At 48.4% G+C, this 22,168-nt stretch overlaps 1 protein-coding gene across 7 annotated transcripts in view; it reads right to left on the reverse strand.

Annotated features, from left to right (window-relative positions):
- TBL1X (transducin beta like 1 X-linked) overlaps window positions 1-22,168 on the reverse strand; it is a 261,274-nt gene that overhangs the window by 19,294 nt on the left and 219,812 nt on the right. For 6 of the 7 annotated variants that reach the window (XM_026449812.1, XM_026449816.1, XM_026449813.1 and 3 more), the window contains 7 exons: window positions 16,119-16,264; window positions 12,096-12,330; window positions 8,358-8,490; window positions 7,817-7,958; window positions 6,845-6,908; window positions 6,638-6,735; window positions 2,666-2,726 (listed from right to left, as the gene is read on the reverse strand). In XM_026449812.1, coding sequence (XP_026305597.1) covers window positions 2,666-2,726; window positions 6,638-6,735; window positions 6,845-6,908; window positions 7,817-7,958; window positions 8,358-8,490; window positions 12,096-12,330; window positions 16,119-16,264 — 879 coding nt within the window. The remainder of the gene's footprint in view (window positions 1-2,665; window positions 2,727-6,637; window positions 6,736-6,844; window positions 6,909-7,816; window positions 7,959-8,357; window positions 8,491-12,095; window positions 12,331-16,118; window positions 16,265-22,168) is intronic. The other variant, XM_023198711.3, reaches the window with a different exon arrangement.

Below are 22,168 nucleotides of genomic sequence, written 5' to 3' on the forward strand. Positions count from 1 at the left end.
TTGCAGCCTAGAGCACAGAATAGCAAGTGTCTGGCATGGAGCTGACACACAGATCACAGGCTGCAGGTGGGCTTGCCAGGGGCCGGGGGAAAGACGGAATGGGCACAGGGTTTCCCTTTGGGGTGAAGAACACTTGCTGGAGGATCTAGTGCACATGCTACCTGCATCGGGAGCCTTTTGTCTCTAATATGCCCAGCGCCTTGATCAACAGTGTTCAATTAAAGCAACACCAGGAACAAACTGCACTGGCAGCCCTGAGAGGTGTCTGCTGCGGGTCCCAAGCTGTGCCGGAGTGGCTCTCCCTCTCCAGGGCAGCAGCGCAGAAACGGTGTCCTCCCTGAGTCTCCCTCACTCTCTGAGCTGCCTGCATGAGGAGTCCCCGCTGAAGTACTGCATGGAATATAACAGATGTGGGTGCCTATGCATCTGACACAATTGTGCCTCAACAGGACCTTTGGTTCATGCTCTTGTTTCTTGCAGGGCCCATGTCCCCTGCCTGGAGCCCTCCCCAGGCACCAATGAGCCGTTCTGTCTGGGACGGTCGTTGGGGTTAGCCCTCCCCTTAAGAACATCATTTAAGCACCCCAAGCTGCCTGAGAAGACAGACACACGGATCTCCTCCCGGACAATGCCCCAGGGACAGCTGACAGAACAGTCAACTTTCGCCCCACATATTTAGGGATTCCTTCAAGATGCATCAGACATTTGCCCTTAAGGGAAGTGGCACGCACCCACCTCTGTCCATTTTAAGCCAGTCTAAAGTCTTCCTGTAGTCTATCAGCTCTGCGGGTGGCCATCTGTCTTTGTTTTAAGAGGCCATGTCTAACATCAGGACTGAGTTACACAGAGGAGGGAGTTGGGAAAGAAAATGAAGAATCATTTTGGGAGACCGAGGTGGGCAGATCACTTGAGGTCAGGAGTTTGAGACCAGCCTGGCCAACATGGCGAAACCCTGTCTCTACTAAAAATACAAAAAGTAGCTGGGCGTGGTGGCGCACACCTATAGTCCCAGCTACTCAGGAGGCTGAGGCAGGAGAACTGCTTGAGCATGGGACCCAGACGCTGCAATGAGCTGAGAGTGCACCATTGCATTTCAACCTGGGTGACAGGTAAAATTCTGTCTCAAAAAAAACAAAAAACAAAAAACAAAAACCCACGAAGAATCAGGTGGGAATCTGGAAAATCGGAATCTCTACAGACCCCTGGGCTGCCGCATGTGGCCTGGCCTGGCTCCAGTGCACAAAGGGATGGAGCTGTGTCCAGAGCAGCGGCCACACATCGGCGTAGGAAGGCGCTACCACCACAGGCCCGAGGCTGCTCTCCCTACAGAGGCTTGCTTTCAAGGCCGGCCCTTGGCTAGCAACTGAGAATTTAGATTTCTAGACAGTTCCCACCCTTCCCTAACAGACGCAAGTGGCTCACTCTGCTAACACTTGTTTGTGCAAACAGTGTGTTTATGCTGCACACCTGCTTTCCTTCTGGGGGGTCTGCAGTTTTGGCTTGTAGTAGGCACTGGGTGCTTACACTGCCAACCCCCAGTAAAAACTCTGGGCACTGAGACTCTGTGGAGCTTCCCTGGTATGCACTTCACAGGCATAGTTACAACTTATTCCTGGAAGAACTCAGTGTGGCCTGTGAGAGTCCACTGGGAGAGGAGCCTTCGAAGCTCTGGATGTGGCCATGTGCACCGTTTCCCTTTGCTAATGTTGCACTAAATTCTTGTGCTGTTAGCAATCTTAGCTGTGAGTATGTTGAGTCCTGGGGGTCCTTGCAGCAAACCACCAATCCTGGGAGTGGTTTCCGGGAGCCCCCAAAACAGCATCCCTTTAGAACAGCAAGAGAAAGGAGCCTGCACTGCTTCTGTGGCTGGCTCACTGCTGTGTTTCAGAGCTCTGAGCAGGTGGGTGCCGAGGTCATCTCTATCTCGCAAACCTTAAGAGCAATCAATGCTTGCCACAAATTGGGTCTCCTTCTGACCAGTGAGGCCCCCTGGGCTCCATACTCTGTGCATTGTTACTTTAAGGGGCATTTCAGGATCTCATTCTGTCACCTAGGCTGGAATGCAGTGGTGCAATCACAGCTCACTGCAACCTTGATTTCCTGGCTCAAGCAATCCCCCTGCCTCAGCCTCCTGGGTAGCTAAAACTAGAGGTGTGTACAACACCTGACTAATGTTTTATATTTTTTGTAGAAACGGGGTCTTGCTTTGTTGCCCAGGCTGGTCTAGAACTCCTGGGCTCAAGTGACCCTCCTGTCTCAGCCTCCCGAAGTGCTGGAATTACAGGCATCAGCCATAGTGCCAAGCCTAACTTTGGATTATTATTAGTTTTTAAGACAGGGTCTGGCTCTGTTGCCCAGGATGGAGTGCAGTGGCGCAATCTTGGCTCATCGCAAACTCCATCTCCTGGGCTCAAGCCATCCTCCTAACTCAACCTCCCGAGGAGCTGGGACTACAGGTGTGGACCACCGTGCCTGGCTAATTATTGTATTTTTTGTAGTGATGAGTTTCGCCATGTGGCCCAGGCTGGTCTGGAACTCCTGAGCTCATATAATCCACCTGCTTCGGCTTCCCAAAGTGCTGGGATTGCAGGTGTAAGCCACTGGGCTCAACATGAATTATTATTTTTGAATTACAAAAAACAAACAAACAAACAAACAAACTCACCCGAATGAAAAGGAAACTGCTGCTTGGCTTCTCCTGTGTGGGCGTCCCAAATTATTGTGGTCTGTGCTCGGCAAACAAAGGAAAAAGTTAGTCACTCTTCTCGCAGTTTTCTCTGGAAACATTGATCATACAAGAAAAGACAGTCAGCCCTTCTCCTCATAAATCCGCACTGTCCGATAGAGATAGAGACTGAGCCTTATGGGCTAGTTTCAATTTTCTAGGATCCACAATTAAGAAGAAAGAAACTGGTAAAATTCATTAGCAATCTATTATATTTAACTCCAGTATGCTCCTAAATATTACCATTTCAGCATGTAATCAGTATCAAAACCTTGCTGGGATATTTGCCTTCTTTTTCTCCCATACCACATCATTAAAATACAGCATGTTTCAAACTTAGCAATCTGGATAGCCATGCTTGATGAACCCATCAGCCACATATGCTGGCATCTCCCTTAACTCATTTATGCCTGAGGTTGCAATTTTTTGAATTCTTGCAATCAGACCTTGGCAATGACCCTGAGCAGTAGGATATAAATAACTCCCACAGGCTTAGCATTCCGACAGTGGAACACTAGGCATAAAAGGGTTTAAGGACAGAGCATCCCTAACCAATACGTGCAAGAACTACCAAAATTGGTAGGAATTCCTCCTCATCCCCAAATGCCAAAAACTGTTGAAAAACCTGGAACAAAGCATCTCTAAAGACCTTTGTAGCATTTTTCCAAGTGAAGGGCTGCAGAAACAAGCATTTCTAAAAATGCCTCTGCCCACCCCTCCATGAACCGGGGACACTAGACATGGCAGAGCCATTGGCTTGCACTGGGGCCAGGCACCAATGTGTTGGTCTAACAGTAAGTAGAAAGGTGAGTTCTCCCTGGGAAAACAAAGGAAATCATGAATTTTTTTATTAATTTACTGATGCTAGGAAGATACTTAGAAAACCAGCTCAATGAATAGCATTGGAGTTACATCTTCATCAACTGGAATTTTCAACTTAATCGGAAACTTTACACCTCTCTTGTTAGTGACACTCAGTCAAGATTTTGCTTTAAGAAGAAAGAGTTCTATTTTGTGTTGACTGTGGACATTTTCAGAGGAAAGCAAGCAGTGAGTGTCTTTGAAACTTGGTACTCCTGGGTTTTGGATCAGTTCTAGACCAATGAACATTTCTTTGTTGGGGTGTAACTCTTCTTAATTTAGCCACGCAAAAACCCATCTAACACTGCAGAGAATATATAAACTCACAGTTCTGATACCATTTCACATATTACATCAGTGACTGGGTCTCTTAGTTGATGTTTATGTTAAATATACATTGGACAAAAGAAAACAGTTACGCAAACATCTGAAGAATGTGACATACGTTTTAGTCACTCTGTGTTGGTCAACACCAGCATCCCCTGAGTTACATTTGCTCCCCGAGTGTTAGGTACAAGGACATTATTTTCAGTCTTGCTGTGGTTGACTAAGTAATGAGAGTGGATCGCACCCAGCCCAAGAGACTGACATAATTCCACATATGCATTTTCACTGATCACACAGTCCATCACCTGGTGGAGTTAAGACTGATAGTCAGTGAGAAAAGCAATCACGAATGTTAACAGTCTCCAGGTAGGAAGGAGGCCGGCTATTTAACAACCAGCTATTTAGAATTCTACGGAAGTTAAAGGGCAGTAGTTACCGGTGACCAGGGCCTGAGTTCCCAAATTAATAACCCTCTCTGGGCCTCCAGTTCGTCCTCTATAGAATGGGAGTGATCCTACTTGTGCCTGCCTCCTATCTTGGCAGTGCTGGATGGGTTAACACATGCAGTAGTGAAGTGCTTGATAAAGAAAAGTGCTGTCATTTTCATGAGTTATTTTAATAACTCAAGCAGCAATTACTGAGAGCCTACTGAATGCACAGCAAAGTGCTGCATATGCATGTTACTTGAATTAGAACATCTTGGCAAAAATCCGATAGTAGCTACATAAGAACGTTTATGTGTCAACCACGGTAACTCAGCTTTTAAAATATCATAAACCAGGCTACTAAGTCTGAAAGAAAGGTTTCTTGGCTTAAAAGAGAGAGAGCAATTATGAATGAATGATTTGTTGACCTAGTTATACCCTAGTGCAGGACTTCGCAAACTTTTTCTGTTAAGGGCCAGGTAGTAGGAATTTCAGGCTTTGAGGGCCATCCGGTCTCCCTTGCAACTGCTCATCTTGCCACTGTAGCATGAAAGCAACCAAGGAGAAGTCTCAACAAAGGGGTGTGGTTGTGTCCCAATACAACTTTATTTAAATTGAAAATCAGGTGAGGAGCCAGGCTTGGCCTGTGTGGGCCACAGTTTGCCAAATGCAATTATTTAATTTAGCAATTTCTCCAAAAGTGGGATGATGTTCAGAGGTCAAGTCTATCATTTTATTTATTTGTTCATTTATTTGAGACAAAGTTTTGCTCTTCTTGCCCAGGCTGGAGTGCAATGGCACGATCTTGGCTCACCGCAACCTCCATATCCTGGGTTCAAATGATTCTCCTGACTCAGCCTCCCGAGTAGCTGGGATTACAGGCAGGCACCACCACACCCGACTAATTTTGTATTTTTAGTAGAGATGGGGTTTCTCCATGTTGGTCAGGCTGGTCTCGAACTCCCGACCTCAGGTGATCTGCCTGCCTTGGCCTCCCAAACTGCTGGGATTACAGGCATGAGCCACTGCGCCCAGCCAAGTCTATCATTTTATAATAACTTTCAGAACTAGAAAGAATAGAAAGCTCTGACTTAGTAAGGTGTTTTGTTTTGTTTTGAGACAGAGTCTCACTCTTCTTCCAGATCCAGGCTGGAGTGCAGAGATGCAATCTCGGCTCACTGCAACCTCCTCTGCCTCCCTGGTTCAAGAGATTCTCGTGCCTCCGTCTCCCAAGTGTCTGGGATTACAGGTGCCTGACACCATGCCCGGCTAAGTTTTGCATTTTTAGTAGAGGCTGGGTTTCACCATGTTGGCCAGGCTGGTCTCGAACTTCACGACTTAGTAAGTTTTCAAGTTATCCTGAAATCATCACAAAATGCAAAGATTTGTGGAGGCCCGAGCATCCAGTATTCAGGCAATGTTTCCATTTGTTGTAGAAACACAAACTGATGTGAAAACACATCTTTTTTTTTTTTTTCAATTCTAGATAATATGCTTCTTTTCCAAAGCCATGACTTAGAATTCCTGCTGAGTCTTGGGAAGGCACAACTGTTCCACGAAGGCTGGCTGGAGTCATGACTGCAGCCAGCCCTGTCGCTGGACAAGTGAGGGAAGTGAAATGCATAGAGGCTGAGGTTTCTGGCTGAATCAGACTCAGGCCCGGGATGAAGTCTGCATCTCCTTACTCTTTGCCCTTGGGTTCCCACCCCATTGATGGGTTTTAAATGCACCTGGAGTGAACGCCACCGTGTCTCCCTGCAGCCCTGCGCAGGTGCAGAGCAAGCCAATTCTGAACTGACTCTGTGGGCCATCGGGAGGGTGTGCCCTTGTAGCCAGGTTGCTTGACTGCTGCTCAGAGAAATCTGCAGTCTATGGTGGGAAGCAGCAGTTTACCAAACGAGGAAAGCCGAAGCCTGAAGAACACACACAGCCTGTGCCACTCGCCCCTCAGTGGGTTAAAGTTCACGCGGGCCACACCCCATACCACGTGGCTCCTTCCAGCAACCGACAAATGCAGTGTAAATGCAGTGTGGAGACTTTTCTCTCTACCACTGAACCATGTACCTCAAAGAAAAGGAAGCTTTGCACAAGGGTCTGCAGGACAGAATATATTAAGAGATGATGTGTTACAAATTAACAGAAAGATCAAAACCACAAAAACAAAGCCTAAACAAATCCTTTTCGTTTCTTAAGGGGAAGTACAAAGCCTAAGAGTTCCAAGAAACCACGATGTTATTTTGAGATTAAAAATATATAACCACCTGTAGATGAAAGGGATAGATTTTACGCTAATACTCACTTTGTCTACACCAGCACTCAAAATGTAATTCCCCTTTCTGTTCCATTTCAAGGCAAAGATGGGGCCTTTATGTTGGCCTAAGGTGCTGGCCAGGTTACCTGTTAGTACAAAGAAACATGTTGACTTCAATGTCACGGTCTGTTCACTCAAGGGTTAAGTTCGGCAACTCCTCTTACCCGACCTCAGCACGAGGGACACAGAACTCACCATCTTCCGTCCATATTCTTGCAAAACCGTCATATGAACCCGTAGCCAAGAGTGTTCCATTGGTCTGAGGGCCAGAAAGAGACAGAAACACACAAAAACAACTTAGGAGTGGCAGCACCAAAGCAGCTCAAAGAGCCTCTCCCAGGATCCCGCTACACTGGAACCATTTGCCACTGTGTGTTCTTTAATGACAGAATTAAAAATCTCATGCTGAAAGTTATCGCGAAACCTTGTAGAAAATAAAAAGCAGCCAAACTGTGTGCATCCCATGTGCCAATGCATAGAATACCTGGTGCTGAAATCCCAAGGTGGAGAGTCGCCTTTCCTGGGCTGCACATCGTATCTCTCCAGGAGAACTACCTCGGGGCTCCCAGCCTACCTTCCCGCCACGAGGCCACAGGCTCATTTTGCTACGGCATGCTCACGTGCAAAGATACAGCTACCGAACACACAGCTGGCTGCGTGCCAAATGCAGCCTTGTTAATACCTCTTAGAAGCCAAGACTGGCCGGGGGCAGCGGCTCATGCCTGTAATCCCAGCACTTTGGGAGGCCGAGGCAGGAGGATCACATTGGGTCAGGAGTACGAGAGCAGCCTGGCTGACATGGTGAAACCCCATCCCCACCAAAAATACAAAAATTAGCCAGGTGTGGTGGCGTGAGCCTGTTAACCCCAGCTATTTGGGAAGCTGAGGCAAGAGAATCGCTTGAACCCAGGAGGCAGAAGTTGCAGTGAGCTGAGATCACACCACTGCATTCCAGTCTGGGCAACAGAGCAAGACTCTGTCTCAAAAAAAGAAAGCCCACACAAAAAAAGAAGCGAAGAGCACCTCTCTGGCAGCCCATTAGAATGGGGCTGAGCACACGGGACCACCTGCCTCCTATGTCTGCATGAGCTCCATCGCTGCAGTCCTCCCCTGGTGGCTGGCTGATTTTACCAATTTCAAAGTGCCCAGGGGGTGGAAGATGCTTACATTCCAGTCCAGTGAGGTGACATCTTTGTTACTTGGGACGTCGTGGCCCCCTTCTCGTATACAGTGCCTCAACACGAGCTGGGTGGAGCCCCCGCTGCTATTCTCATTCAGGTTCCATATCCTTGCAGTTGAGTCTCCGGATCTGCAGAAGAAAAACACAGGAGCCTCTGGCGTTTGGTTCAAACGGGATAAGAAGCTCTCCACAGCTTACTCTCTGGCCAGATGGCATTGTCGGCACGTGCTCTTCTGTCTTTTTCATACCTCTGGATCCCTGTTTCCCTCCTTGCCATCTTTGCATTTGGTAATTTTAAATGCTGTTGTGTTCCTCATCACCACATGAAGACAATGACTTGGAACTACGGCTTCTCCACAATAGGAGACATGTAGAGAAGTGGCTCATAGAGCCACCCATTCCTCGGTCTGCCCACACTGGGGTAAGAAGTGGAGTGTGTGTTCCTTAAGGCAGAACCCCAGAGAAGGGCAAGCAGCCCGCATCTCCCATCTCCCCAACTTTGGAGCGCCCCCATCCTGACATCCTTACCCGGAAGCTAGCAAATCACTGACAGGATTCCAGGCACAAATGAACACCTCGGACTCATGGCCCCGAAGGACTGTGGCTTTGCTGGATGGAATCTCAACCTCTCCATCTACTTCCATTGGCTTCGCGTGATTATCTGTTACAGGAAACACAAAGAGACAAATGGCTTACCAATACAAGAGAAACACACTTAAAGAGCGCTTTTGTTTCCAGAAATATTTGTTTTTATGTACTAAGTAATACTACCCCTGATGATCCCTTTTCTTTTCTTTTTTTTTTTTGAGATGGAATCTTGCTCTGTCGCCCAGGCTGGAGTGCAGTGGCGCAATCTCGGCTCACTGCAACCTCCACCTCCCAGGTTCAAGCAATTCTCATGCCTCAGCCTCTCAAGCAGCTGAGATTACAGGCATGTGCCACCACACCTGGCTAATTTTTGTATTTTTAGTAGAGGCGGGGGGTTTCACCATGTTGCCAGGGTTCGTCTCAAACTCCTGGCCTCAAGTGATCCACCTACCCCAGTCTCCCAAAATGCTGGAATTACAGGCGTGAGCCACCGCGCCTGGCCTACCTCTGATGATTCTAAAGAAATCGTCGTTTTAGTGCAATTTAGTAAATATTTTAGGTTTCTTTATATTTTGACAGTCTCTAAATTTCATTGAGGAATAAAAACAATTTGCTAAGTGCAGTGGCTCACACCCAAAATCCCAGTGTCTCAGGAGGCTGAGGAGGGAGGATTGCTTGAGACCAGGAGTTCAACAGCAGCCTGGGCAACATAGCAAGACTCCATCTCTATTGAAAAACAAACAAACAAAAAAAAACCAAAAAAAAAAAAAAAACCCAAGAAATTAGCCAGGCATGGTGGTACACACCTGTAGCCCCAGCTACTCAGGAGGCTGAGGTGGGAGTATCCCTTGAGCCCAAGAGGTTGAGGCTGTGTGAGCTATGATTGTGCCACTGCACACCAGCCGGGGTGATAGTTGCTCTTTATAACTGGGGCCAGCTAACTACAGCCCATGATCCAAACCTAGTCCCTGGCTGCTTCTGCATAAATAAAGTGTGACTGGCACATAGCCGCTCCACATGTTTGCAAACTGCCTATGGCTACTGTTATGGGCCAAACTATGTCCCCCTAAAATTCATATCTTGAAGCCCCAATTTCCCGGACCTCAGAATGTGGCTGTATTTGGAGATAGGGCTTTCGAAAAGGTGAGCAGGGTAAAAGGAGGTCCCAGGGGTGAGTCCTAACCCAATGGGACTGGTGTCCTTATGAGAAGAGGAGATCAGGACACAGACACAACCAGGGGAACGAGCACGTGAAGACATGGAGAGAAGACGGTCTCTACACGCCAAGGAGAGAGGCCTTGCGAAGTAGCCAGCCCTGCCCACACCTTGACCTCAGTCCTCCAGCCTCCAGAACTGTGAGAGCAAATTCTTAAACTGACTGGTGCGTGGCCTCTTGTTATGGCAGCCTGAGCTGACTCTCACAGCGGCTTCTGCACTATGACAGACTTCAGCAGCCGTGACAGAGACTGCATGACCCTCAAAGCCTGGGACATTTCCTGTCTGTCCCTGTAAAGAAAGTTTGCTAGCCCCTGGTTTATACTCCAGAGAAAGCAGCAATATAGCCTGATCATCAAACAATTAGCTATGGCTAACAGTTTCACAACACGGAGAAACGGTGAGGAATTGAGCATGCTTCGTCATATGTCTTTCATAAAGGTGCTTTGGTAGAAAACCTGGGAAACAGAAGCACTGTGATCTTAGGTTACCTGTCACTAAGTAAGGAGTGCTGTTTATGTAAAAAATAAAATGCTTGGTGGTCCTGCTTGGCTCGAGAAGCCTGATACAAAAGATTCAAACAACAATGGGACTCTTCAATGTTGGTGTGTTTCTTCCATGCTCTTAAAGTGCCATCTGGCTGGAAGAGAGGAAAAACATCTTTCTGTGTGTGGCAGATCCACTGTCCCTGGCAATGGCAAGAGGGAAACTGGCAACTTAGCCAGCCACGCAGTGGCTGGGGGCCTGGTAACTCCAGGCAGGCGTGGCAGCCAGTATTTTCACTCTTACCAAAATGTGGCCTTCCACCACTCCTGTCTCCACAGATTGGGCTGTGGGTCAGGCACGAGATGTGGGGTAGGGCTGGCTGTTCCAAAATTTCAACCAGGGTGAACTGGTCACATGCACAGAGGAGGGGGGCCAGACTCTTCTTTTCCTGCCCCACAATTGTGGGACCTTATCAATAAAAGGCTGGTGAGAGGTTTTTTTCCTTTTACCTGAGGCAGGTGGCCTTTCCGTCACCCTATTGCACTAGAAACGTTATTAACAATCTGGGAACCTTCCATTAAACGCTGGATCTGATTCTCCAGGGAATTTGTTAGCTGGTGCCTGTGGATGGTAACTCGTCACAGGGCTTGGCTTGGGCTGCAGCCTCATCAGAGGCATCTGGCTGGCTCTCTACACACCAGGAAGTTGTGGTGGAGCCAAGACGTACCAGGTTTAAGACACCAACATCATAGCTCAATTTCAAATAAGGAGGAACACACACACATACACTACACCATGCACAGGCACGTACGCATGCACACACATGCACGCACGCATGCACACACACACACATGCACATACACTATACCATGCACAGGTACAGGTGCGTGCACACACACACATCACACAAACGCGCGCACACACACATGCACACGCACGCACGCACACACATGCACACAGGCACAGACATATACACGTGCAGATATACACATGTACAACATACATATGCACACATGCATACCCACGCATGCGAGTATACACACACACACACAGTGCACATACACGGTGCATATGCTCGCTCTGAACTTGCACCCTTAAGTGGCGTCCCTATGGTTGTATAGAGCAGTAGGTCTAAGTGGAGCAAGTTTTCTGAGTAGAAATTTGGGCTCGCTGTCTGACTTGCCACATACTCATGGGCAATCACCTAACAGGGACTGATGTCCTGGGGTTTTGCAAAGACCAAATAAGCTAGCCAGGCGCGGTGGCTCAAGCCTGTAATCCCAGCAGTTTGGGAGGCCGAGACGGGTGGATCACAAGGTCAGGAGATCGAGACCATCCTGGCTAACACGGTGAAACCCCGTCTCTACTAAAAAAAAACACAAAAAAACTAGCCGGGTGAGGTGGCGGGCGCCTGCAGTCCCAGCTATTCGGGAGGCTGAGGCAGGAGAATGGCGTAAACCCGGGAGGCGGAGCTTGCAGTGAGCCGAGATCGGGCCACTCACTCCAGCCTGGGCGACAGAGCGAGACTCCGTCTCAAAAAAAAAAAAAGACCAAATAAGCCTATGCCTAGTGTCTGGGGCCCAGTGCCCTTGGCAGGAACTGCAAGCTCAATAATCATACCATAATTTGGTCAAAACCCCTCAGCATGGAAAGTTGGAGGCTGAGACTAAAGATGTCCATGAATGAAACAGTGTTGTTTATCATGGGCAATAATCATGGGTTACATCAGAGTTCTCAGATTAGCAACGCAGCACGATTTCCTGAAGTGGAAGATGACGGTAAAGAAGGTCAGGTCCAAGGGTTGTGATGGAAAAAATGGAACGGGAAGTTCTTCTGGCCAGATCATAAGCAAACGCTAGAGAGCAGCTTCTAAGACATTTACAGCAGGCAGGGTTTTAAGAAGGCATTCGGATTTGCCCAAGAAGAAAACAATGAACCCAGAGAGGCCCACGGAACTCCCAGAGCCCCTGCACTCACTGACTGAATGTGCTCTGTTCTCTTCCCCATTCACCGCGGCCTCTCTGTTCTTCGATGGATTTTGCTGGGAAACGCTGGCTGAGGTCGTGGTGGCTGCAGTCGCTGCCGCAGCGCTGGCTTGCTGCTGAGCAAGCTTCTCTCGGAATGCCTGCTGCCGCGTCTGCACCACATCAGGCATCACAGCATCTATCAGGGACAGGGACTCTATGGGGCGGCCGTCGAACACTGTGCCATCCTGGGGAAGCAAGCCAAGGTACAGCTGTCAGCTCACGTAGGTGAGGGCTCTGGGAAAGGACTCTGCTCTCCGGGCAGGAGAAGCGCAGGGAAGTGGGGCAGAAACAGCTGGCTCCCAGCAACCAGGGGGCCACGGGGGAAGCAGCATGGACCTGGGCCTGGAAGCCTGGGGTGAAGGGATCCCACGGTGGGCAGGCGGGCAGGGAAGGGGACATGACAAACTGTTGGTAAGAACTAAGTGTGACAGTTGTTCTGAGTGTCAAACCCAACTGGGGCACTGAGGACAAAAAGGCCATTTATTCTTGACAAAAAGTGCTATCCTTGATGGCATGGTGCTCAACGTGGGGGGAGGGAGCGGTGACTGTGACTCCTTGGGGGGCATCAGGCAACGTTTGGAGACTTTTTTGGCTGTTACAACTAAGGGAGGAGAGGTGCTCCTGGCATCTGGTGGGTGGAACCCAGGGATGCTGCTCAACATCCAACAGTGCCCAGGATGGCCCCACCACAGAGAAACATGCAGCCCCAAATACTGAGTGCCGCGGTGGAGAAGCCCCGCCCAGGTGCCATCGCGAGTGTGCAAAATCTCTGCAAATGACCATCCATTACACGGGAGGGTAACGCTTCAGAAGCAGAGCCCAAATGAGGTGCCCACAACATTTAGGCCTGGATTCTGGGTCCATCTGTCCATGGGATTTAATAAAATAAGCACTTGCTGCTACCTGAAATGACTCCTTGGGTTCAGAGTTAGACTAACTAGAGCCGGGACACGATTGACATCATTTTGTTTTGATTCATGTTTTTTGGACCATCCTTTGAGTCTCTGATTTCCATTTACCATGAAAAACTTTCCATACACATTTAAAAATACAGCAGGAGGTTCTTTCCTTGTGAAGCATGCCAAATATTCAAATCAGGTGAACCTCAATACACCTTGGGGTTGTATCTGGATGTGCAAACACATGTTTATATGCTCTGAACCTGAATTACTTCAGAAATGAGAAAGAACTGAAAGGCTCAGGTTGCAGCTGAAGAATAACTAAATGAAACATCACTCCAGATGATTTCTGATTACAAGACAATATTCAAAATAAAAAAACCAACACAACCCATGTAAAGAACCAGCTGCATCACCACCTCAGGCACTCTCAGCCCTTGATTCCGGCCATGGGGCGGGCCATGGTGACCGATGGGTCCAGACGCTCCCACACCCCGTTCCTCCTTCATATGTTCACACCCAAATGAACAAGCACATGACAAAACATGGTAACTGTCCAAGGTGGTAACAACATGTCCTCATTTAAACTCCACGGGCACAGTGTCTCTTTTTTCCCTTGGAGACAGAGTCTCGCTCTGTCATTCAGGCTGGAGTGCAGGGGCACAGTCATGGCTCACTGCAGCCTCAAACTCCTGGACCAAACTGATCTTTCTGCCTCAGCCTCCCGAATAGCTGGGATTACAAGCATGTGTCACTGCACCTGGCTAATTTTTTTTTTTTTGTAGAGATAGGGTCTCATTATATTGGCCAGGCAGGTCTAGAACTTCTGGCCTCAGGCAACCCTCCCGCCTTGGCCTCCCAAAGTGCTGGGATTACAGATGTGAACTACCGCCCCTGGCGTGTCTCACTTTTTAATGATTAGAAAGCACTGTGACGAATGGGACGGTTTTTCATCAGCCCCTAGAGTGCTAGAATCTGGAGGACCAAGGAAAGGAAACGATGAAGGCTTCTCAACAGATGAGAGGTAGAAGGCAATGAGCACAGAAAACCAGACTCACAGCCGCCTTGAGATCCGAGGGCTGGCTGGACCTTGGGGACAAGTCCTCTCAGACACACACGTGTGTGTGTGTTTTGCAGTGAAGACACTAGACAGGGCCAGAAGGAGTCAGCGGAAGATCCCGGGTACCAGGGGTTTGCCAGGGAAAAAGGAGCACAAGAGAGGAAAAAACACCGGAATTTCTAAAGCCACAGCTTTGTGAAAAATGGCAGGCAAAACTGCAAGAAAGGAAACGGGGACTGTGTACAGTGGCTCCCGCCTGTACTCCCAGCACTTTGGGAGGCCAAGGCGGGAGGGATCGCTTGAGCCCAGGAGTTCAAGACCAGCGAGACCTCATCTCTACAAAAAATAAAAAAAAATTATCTGGATGTGGTGGTGTGTGCCTATAAGTCCCAGCTGCTCAGGAGGCTAAGGCAGGAGGATCTTTTGAGCCAGGAGGTTGAGGCTGCAGTGAGCTATAACTGGACCACTGTACTCCCACCTGGGTGACAGAGAGAGACCCTGTCTCAAAAAAAAAAAAAAAAAAAAAAAAAGGAAAAGAAAAAGAAAAACAAGATATATTACTTTGTGGTTTTCTAAAAGAGTTATTTAAAAGGTAAAGAGAAAGCAGTGTAACCTGCTGCGAAGGAGAAGGGTTTGTAAGGGCAAGACCAGTTCCCAGAAAGATGGGACAAACGGAATCCCGGAAGAATGTGACTGCCAGGTGGGATGGATCACAGTACATTATGGAAAAGTTCAGTAGAATCACGTGCCTGGGTCAGAGTAGGAGAAAGGGGCAGAAGGAGGAAGCTGCAGGGGATTGAGAAATCAGGAACCGGGACTGTCTGTGATCCCAGTGCTTTGGGAGGCTGAGGCAGGAGGATCACTTGAGCCCAGGAGGTCGAGGCTGCGGTAAGCCATGACTGTGCCACTGCACCCTAGCCTGGGCAACAGTGTGAGACTCGGTCTCTAAAAATAAAATAGGGACTCAGGTGAAGGTGGCAAGAAAGTTTGTGGATCCCATTATTCCCCAGAAGTCATGCGGATCTTCACTGCAGAATCATGAGACCAGAATTGGAGGGGACAAGAGAGGGTGAGGTGTGTGGTTTAAAACCAAAACTGGTATAAAATTGGCACAACTGCTCACTGAGGACTAATCTAAAAAGTGGGAGGGGTTCCAAGCCAAGTGCACAATTTTAATGTGCGTTTATTTTTCCATCCTCCTACCCCATCTGCTCTACAACGAGCCCGGTAATGAAAGCATCCCTTGAGATCCTCGTTAACACAAGCGCCATCACCTCTCTGCCCTGACGCAGCCTCTGGTGATGCCCTCTGTTGGGTTCCACTGAAATACAGATTCCACCTGACCACGTGTGGGGCCCCTCTCTAACCAACCTGCTCGAGGACATCAAGAAGAGAGAGCAAGTCTGTGTAAGTGCAAGGCAAATGTCCACTCCGAAGCCCAGAGCAGCTGAAGATCTTAACAGCCAGTGATTCTACATTTAAGTCAAAAACACGGAGCCATGTGGGAGGGGCACTGGAAGCTTGCTGCTGTGTATCCACACAACCGGTATTAACAAAAAGTGGGAAAAAACCTAACTTACTTTCTTCTTCTTATCTCTAAAATTAATTTTAGAGATAGAGTCTCACTGTGTTGCCCAGGCTGGAGTGTACTGGCGCAATTATAGCTCACTGCGGCCTAACCTCTCAGGCTTGAGTGATCTGATCCTCTCACCTCAGCCTCCCGAGAGCTGGGGCTACAGGTGCATACAATCACACCGGGCTAATTTTTACATTTTTTTTTTGTAGAAATGCTGTTTCACCATGTTGTCCAGGCTGGTTTCAAACTCCTGGGATCAAGCAGACTTCCTGCCTCGGCCTCCCAAAGTCCTGGGATTACAGGAATGAGCCACTGCACCCTGCCGCGGAATTAATCCCAAATGCCCGAGGGAAATGCATGTTAGCTTCCAACGTGTTCCAAGCTCTTGCAGCTTCCCAGGGCTCTGCTGTTTGGGGGCCGGGCCCAACAGCTACGTACCTCGTTGATACTGATCTCGGCCTCTACATACTGCAGGCCCTTCTGGAGAATGGAGATGAGGGCGGCCGGTGGCACTAGCGTCCCATTGATGTTGGACTGGCTGATGTGGCTCTCAATCCCAAATGTGAAAGCCGAGTGGGAAAAACCTGCAGCAAGAGGGGAAAGCCGAGGTTGAGTGAGACCCGAATGGAAGGAGGGAGGTGCAGCCATTGAGATGTGAAGGTGGCCCGCGGACTTCAAACACACTTAATTTGCAGGGACAGACACGGCTGTAGAATGCCCAGGAATGCTTCTGATTCGGGTTCAGTACGGTGGGAAAGGGCAGGGAGAGAGGGAGGGACTTCAGACCCAGGAAGACCAGGATTGGTATGTGATGAAACAAGGGCCTTTAATGGTAAAACCGTTTCAGTGTTATTAAGAACAAAGCAGAACAGACAACAGTTTGCCCTGCATGCCCCAGTTGGACATTTCTGTTACTGAAATTCGGCTCCAGGCTCCCCCCAAACTCCGTGGTTCGTAAGACTCTGCAGGACCTCACGCTGAAGCCTCTCTGTGTCACCCCTTGAAAGCACACAGGGTACCTTTCTTCAGCCCAAGATGAGGGAAGAGCAAACGCTGGCCCCGAGTGCTCCCGGCACGCGGGGTAAGTGTATCACAACCCAACAACTGAGGATGGAGAAGAGGCTGTTCTGGACAGACTGGTGTGGCACTGAGTTATTTTCTCAAAACACTGGGAATGTTCTCTCTGCTAATGGATGCTGGCTCTTTTCCTCTCCTCCCCCAGTGCATCTCTTTCATTGCCGCTCTAGGAAGCTGCTGATCAATGATGCTTGGCAATTGAAAGGTGTTTTCAGATCAGCTTTGGATGAAGGCTCTTGAATGAAGCTGTTGGGAAGGGGGTCAGGACTGAATGCACAGAAAGCCATGTCTTGCTCTTGTGGATGACGCCTGCTTCAAGGAAAGAAGGCAATGACGCTGGGCATCTATGTGGAGGTCTGGGGGTGATGAGGAAGCTGTGACAGCCCTTCATCAAGGAGAGGGAGGGAGGTAGCATCCTACTGCCAGCAAGCCTAGGCTGCTGCAGGGAGCTTCCTAAAACAGGCAACCCCGCCCGGCAGGGCTGGGTCACTTTGATTGGTGCAGAGGCGGCCTGGGGGTGCACAGGAGCTTGAAATCCTTGGGAGGTGGAGGTCATGGGGGGATCTCGTGTGAGGAACATGAACCCCCAATGCTCGGCTCCCTGGCAACAGGTGGGATGGACACCAAGGCATTCCCATGGTGTGGCTTTCAACTCTCACACTGTTTACATCTCCCATGGATGAGGCAAATGAGCAGGAAGCAGGGAGTTCGGAAAGCAGCCACTCTGCCTCGCTGGTTAGGCCACTCTGCAGGCTGAGAATCTGCTTATCCCAGGAGGCAGGACTGTCAGCCTTGCTGGACAAGTGCTCCTCTTCTGCCGTTTTTCATTCAGCCAATGGGGGGGGCATTGGCAGCCGGCTTCCCTCTGCTTCCGTATCAGTGCCCTTCGGCCTCTCCTTATCCAAATGCAAACTGACCTTGCAATAAACAAATCGCTCACCAGATGGGAATGTTCCTCCAGGAGAGGAGCTCTGCGCCGTGCTCTCCTTGCTGCTTTCTGACACTTCACTTTTCTCTGTCTACTCTCCCTCCTCCTCAATCCACCCTCTGTTCCGTCCCCATCGCCAGGTTGTAAAGAATATATCAAATGTGTAGTTCAGATTTATCTAACAGGTAATAGGGTAGCTGCTATTAATTTTACAATCAATTGCACAGAGCCTTGCATATTTTTTTACAAAACTATAACCGCCTACATTAGGTTGCAAAGGAGCCCTTTCCAGTTTCCCCTATCCCCAAGGGTTCCTCCGTCCCTGTGTTTTTGGAGGATATAAGCCAAGGCTGTTTACAACAACCTTACCTTTTCCTTCTAACTTGTTTTCTCTCTCTCTATCCACTTCCCTTTTCCCCTACCCACTCCTACCAAAATGAAGCAACCCACCCTTGGATTCACCAACGTCTCTATTCTCCGCCATGCTATACAGAGTTTTACCTGCAAGCTTTTATCATTGAGGTCTTTGGCAAAGTGTGGAAGAGAAAAACCCCAGTCAATGGATAAAGCAGGACCTCACTGCATTCTTGGCTTGACGATCCACTACATGGAATCTTCCTTATCTATTCTGGGCCACAGTGATTCCTCTCTCATAGACATCATAACTCTCACGGCTGATGGGGGCCACTCACGTGGCTCCTACTCAATGGCTTTAAGCCTCTCAGCATCATTCTGTCACTGCCCCTTTCCCCTTGAATCAGGTCTCTGAGATCTTTTGAGGGTAACTGACAGGCTCCTGTTGCTCAGTTTGTAGGGGTGGGGCTGAGATCTAAGCCTGGGCAGCCAGAAACCACTCTTAGCCACCATGAAGCAGTGTCTAGAAACAACTACTGAATGCACCAGAATGCAGCATTAGGTGCTGACGGCTCCTGACAAGCAAACCTCATGGCTGATGGAGCAACTGTGGAAGGAAAGTCTCACACTCCTGGGATATTTCACTCATCCACTCTCACTCATTCATTCCTGCAAGCAGCACTGGGCCACAGAACTGATACCTGCAGTCACATGCTCTGTGAAACAGAGCCGATTCTCACCACATTATCATCTTCAACCAAATCTGGACACTCTGTCCACTACCTCAGTCTTTGTAGCAGCTGTTTGGAGTTGGTACTGTTTTTGTTTCATACATAAGGACAAACATTGGAGACATCAGGTAACCCGCCCAAGGATCATGTGATATGACGCCGAACTAAACTGAACTGTAGACTATGTGACTCTGAGATTCCGCTTTTTACTTTACACTCCAAGACCCACACACAGGCACAGGAACCAAAATTCTTGAATTCCCTACATGGACACAGACTCCAATTCCACCTGGCTGCTCAGCTAGACCACTGGCAGCTCTGAACGGCAGCCAGCTTGGGTGCAGCTCAGGCAACTCACAAAGAACGGTGTGCAAAGCTCAGTCTAACCCACGGCGAGAGCGTGCCCTTGATTTCTCTCTCATCTGGGCTTTTAATGTTCAGTACATGATTTGACTGCATAACTTTCTCTCTCTACATGTTTATGCTCTCCAACACAGATCTCATTTCCAGATCATATGGAGAACAGTATTCACATTCAATTAAGTCTTCTTGGAACAAAGAGATGAACCAGTAAAGATGGACGAAGGGTGTGGTGCCTGAGACTTCTGCAAAGAGCTGAAAGTCACCTGCTGAAAGGACTATCTATGCAGATGCACAATGAGAAATACGCAGGATAAAGTTCTACAGGGGTACCTTGAAGGTCTTTCATCAACTTGGGTCCTCTTTTGGAAAGGGTACGTTGTCATGACTGGAAATTAGGCACTTTCATAAAGACCTGGGAGATGTGCATTCCATGCCATGGTTAACAGAAGTCCTCCTATTTGCTGAAATTTTCACTAGCTGCATTTCTTGGAATGGATCTCTACATGGCCTCTAGAGCAATGGTTTTCAGTCCATTTGCTTGCAAGATGTTCTTACTGATTTCTGGCCATGTGGTCTCATGAAGGCAAGCAGGAGGGCTGGATGGAGAAAATGTCAGCAGCAGGCAGGATGGCTGGGTTCTGTCCTCGTTCTGCCACTGGGTGCCTGGCCCATGTCGCTTCATTTGGCTGGGCTTGCCATTACCTCTTCTGTGGTGTAGGGATAAAATGTACCTTGAGGTGCTGATAAGACACATAGATGGGACAGCAGCCAGACTCCCGAAACATTTGATGGAGAGACGACCACAGTGAGTGGAAAGGTTGCCGTCCCAGCTTTCCTTGTTGGAACGATAAGGATGTCAGATGAAATGGCCACTAGGATTATTTGCCAGTTCTGATATTCATTCTGGGACAGGAAGATGCCTGCTACATTCTGAATGTTTGTGTCTCCCCCAGATTTGTATGTGGGAGACAAATCCCCAACGTGACAGTATTAAGAGGTGGGGCCTTCAGGAAGCAATTAAATCATGAGGGCTCCACCCTCGTGAATGGGATCAGTGCCCCTATAAAAGAGCCTCAAGCAAGCTTCCCTGCCCCTTCCACCATGTGAAGACACAGAAGGAGCCATCCATGAGAAACAGGACCTCACTGGACACCAAATCTGCTGGCGTCTTTATCTTGGACTTCCCAGCCTCCAGAACTGTGAGCAATACATTTTGGTTGTATATAAATCACCCAGTCTAAGGTACTGGTTACAGCCCATACAAACTAAGACAATGCCCAAGGACTATGTAATAGAGGCTGCTTGACCACTTCCTCTTAGGCCACAGTTACTGGAACTAGGTAGCAGGGTACTGCGGAAGGTAATGCCTGCCTCCGTGCCTGCCAGCATCTCACCCCTCACACTTGGGACTCCAGGGCTAATGGGCACATTCATTTGCAGTCTGCCAGAGTGGTGAGACTTCGGTGCCTTGTGCCTCCTCTGCTTTCCCGCATCTCTGAACACATCTCTTCTGCCCAACAAGACATCCACGGGAACAAAGACCAGAATGTCAATGACAAACAAAGCACCAAGGACTGCCCCTGCGGCAGATGCAGAAGTAGTTAAAGGGCAGGAGAATAAAGGGTTTGGTGGTACCTTGATGAAAGATCGTGTGAGGGTGATGCGTTAGTGTCCTTGGTGTCACCAGTAGGCTAGCCTAGAGACATTCCTGAAGACACTAGGCTTGCCACCTACTTAGGAGGCGTATCCCTGATGAATCTCCTGACAGCAGGGTTTCTCAACCACAGCCTGGCTGACTTTGAGGCTGGCTCATTCTTTGCTGTGGCGGACACAGTCCCATGCGTTGTACGATGTTGAGCAGCACCCCCAGCCTCTACCCACTAGATGCCAATAGCACACTCCCACATTTTGGTAACAACCAAAAATGTTTCCAGATATTGTCCCATCAACCCCACCATGGTTGGGGAATTGACACCCTGAGAGGCCACTACCCCCAGCTCTACTCTCCTTACGTTTCTGCTTGGTTCTTGCTTGTTGCTATTGAAAAGCAAGCCACCCTCTGATGAGATAAAATTATTCCCAGGGAGAAAAAATGAGTATAATCATGATCAACTGAAAGGCTTACACAAAGGACGACATTTTATAAAGGATGGTAGGATCTTCCATGTGAAGTCCTGTCCATTTGGAATAAAAGCTGTAATAGTCTCACAAGAGAGGAACAGCCTGTATGAGAATTTGTCTCATCTAACTAGGCAACATAAACAGATTTAAAACAAACCAAGTACATGTATTATGTTTCTTGCAATTATGACACTGCTAAACCATACCCCTCACAAATGACTTCACAAACCATTTGAGTTATATAGTGAACTACTATGCCCAGCTAATGTTGGCCTGATTCATCAGCAGAATCTGGTAAGTTACCAGTCACTGGCCTTCAGAAACACTGCTTATTTGGCAGAGAAAAGTAGAATTTAATACTCAGGCAGCTGTGGGGTTGGTTTTGCATCTTCAGCTAAAACAAATACCAAGGGTATCAATTTGTAGCATTAAAACTGGAATTTTTATTAAGTATTTAGCAGATTTACACACTTGTAATACCGACAGCTATCCAAAGCTGATGGGCACCATCTGCTATCTGTGCATTGTCTAGATCATGGGCTTGCAAACTGAGGCCTACGGACCAAGTGTGGCTCACTGCCAGTGTGTGTCATTAAAGTTTTACTGAGATACAACCACACCCATGAGTTGATGTGTTATCTATGGCTATTTTCACGCCACAATGGGAGAGCTGAGTAGGTGCAACAGAGACCACATGGCTCACAAAGCTGAGGATATTTACTATCTGCTCCTCTACAGAAAAAGTGTGCTGACCTGATTTTATATACAGTTGACTCTCCATATCCGATAGTTCTGTGTCCACCAATTCAACCAACCACAGATCAAAAATATCCAGAAAAAAACCAACAAAAATACGATAACAATACAAATAAAAAACCAATGCAATATAACAAACGCAGTATTGACATTGTATT

This window comes from Piliocolobus tephrosceles, chromosome Y (assembly GCF_002776525.5).
Source record: "Piliocolobus tephrosceles isolate RC106 chromosome Y, ASM277652v3, whole genome shotgun sequence".
NCBI lineage: Eukaryota > Metazoa > Chordata > Mammalia > Primates > Cercopithecidae > Piliocolobus > Piliocolobus tephrosceles.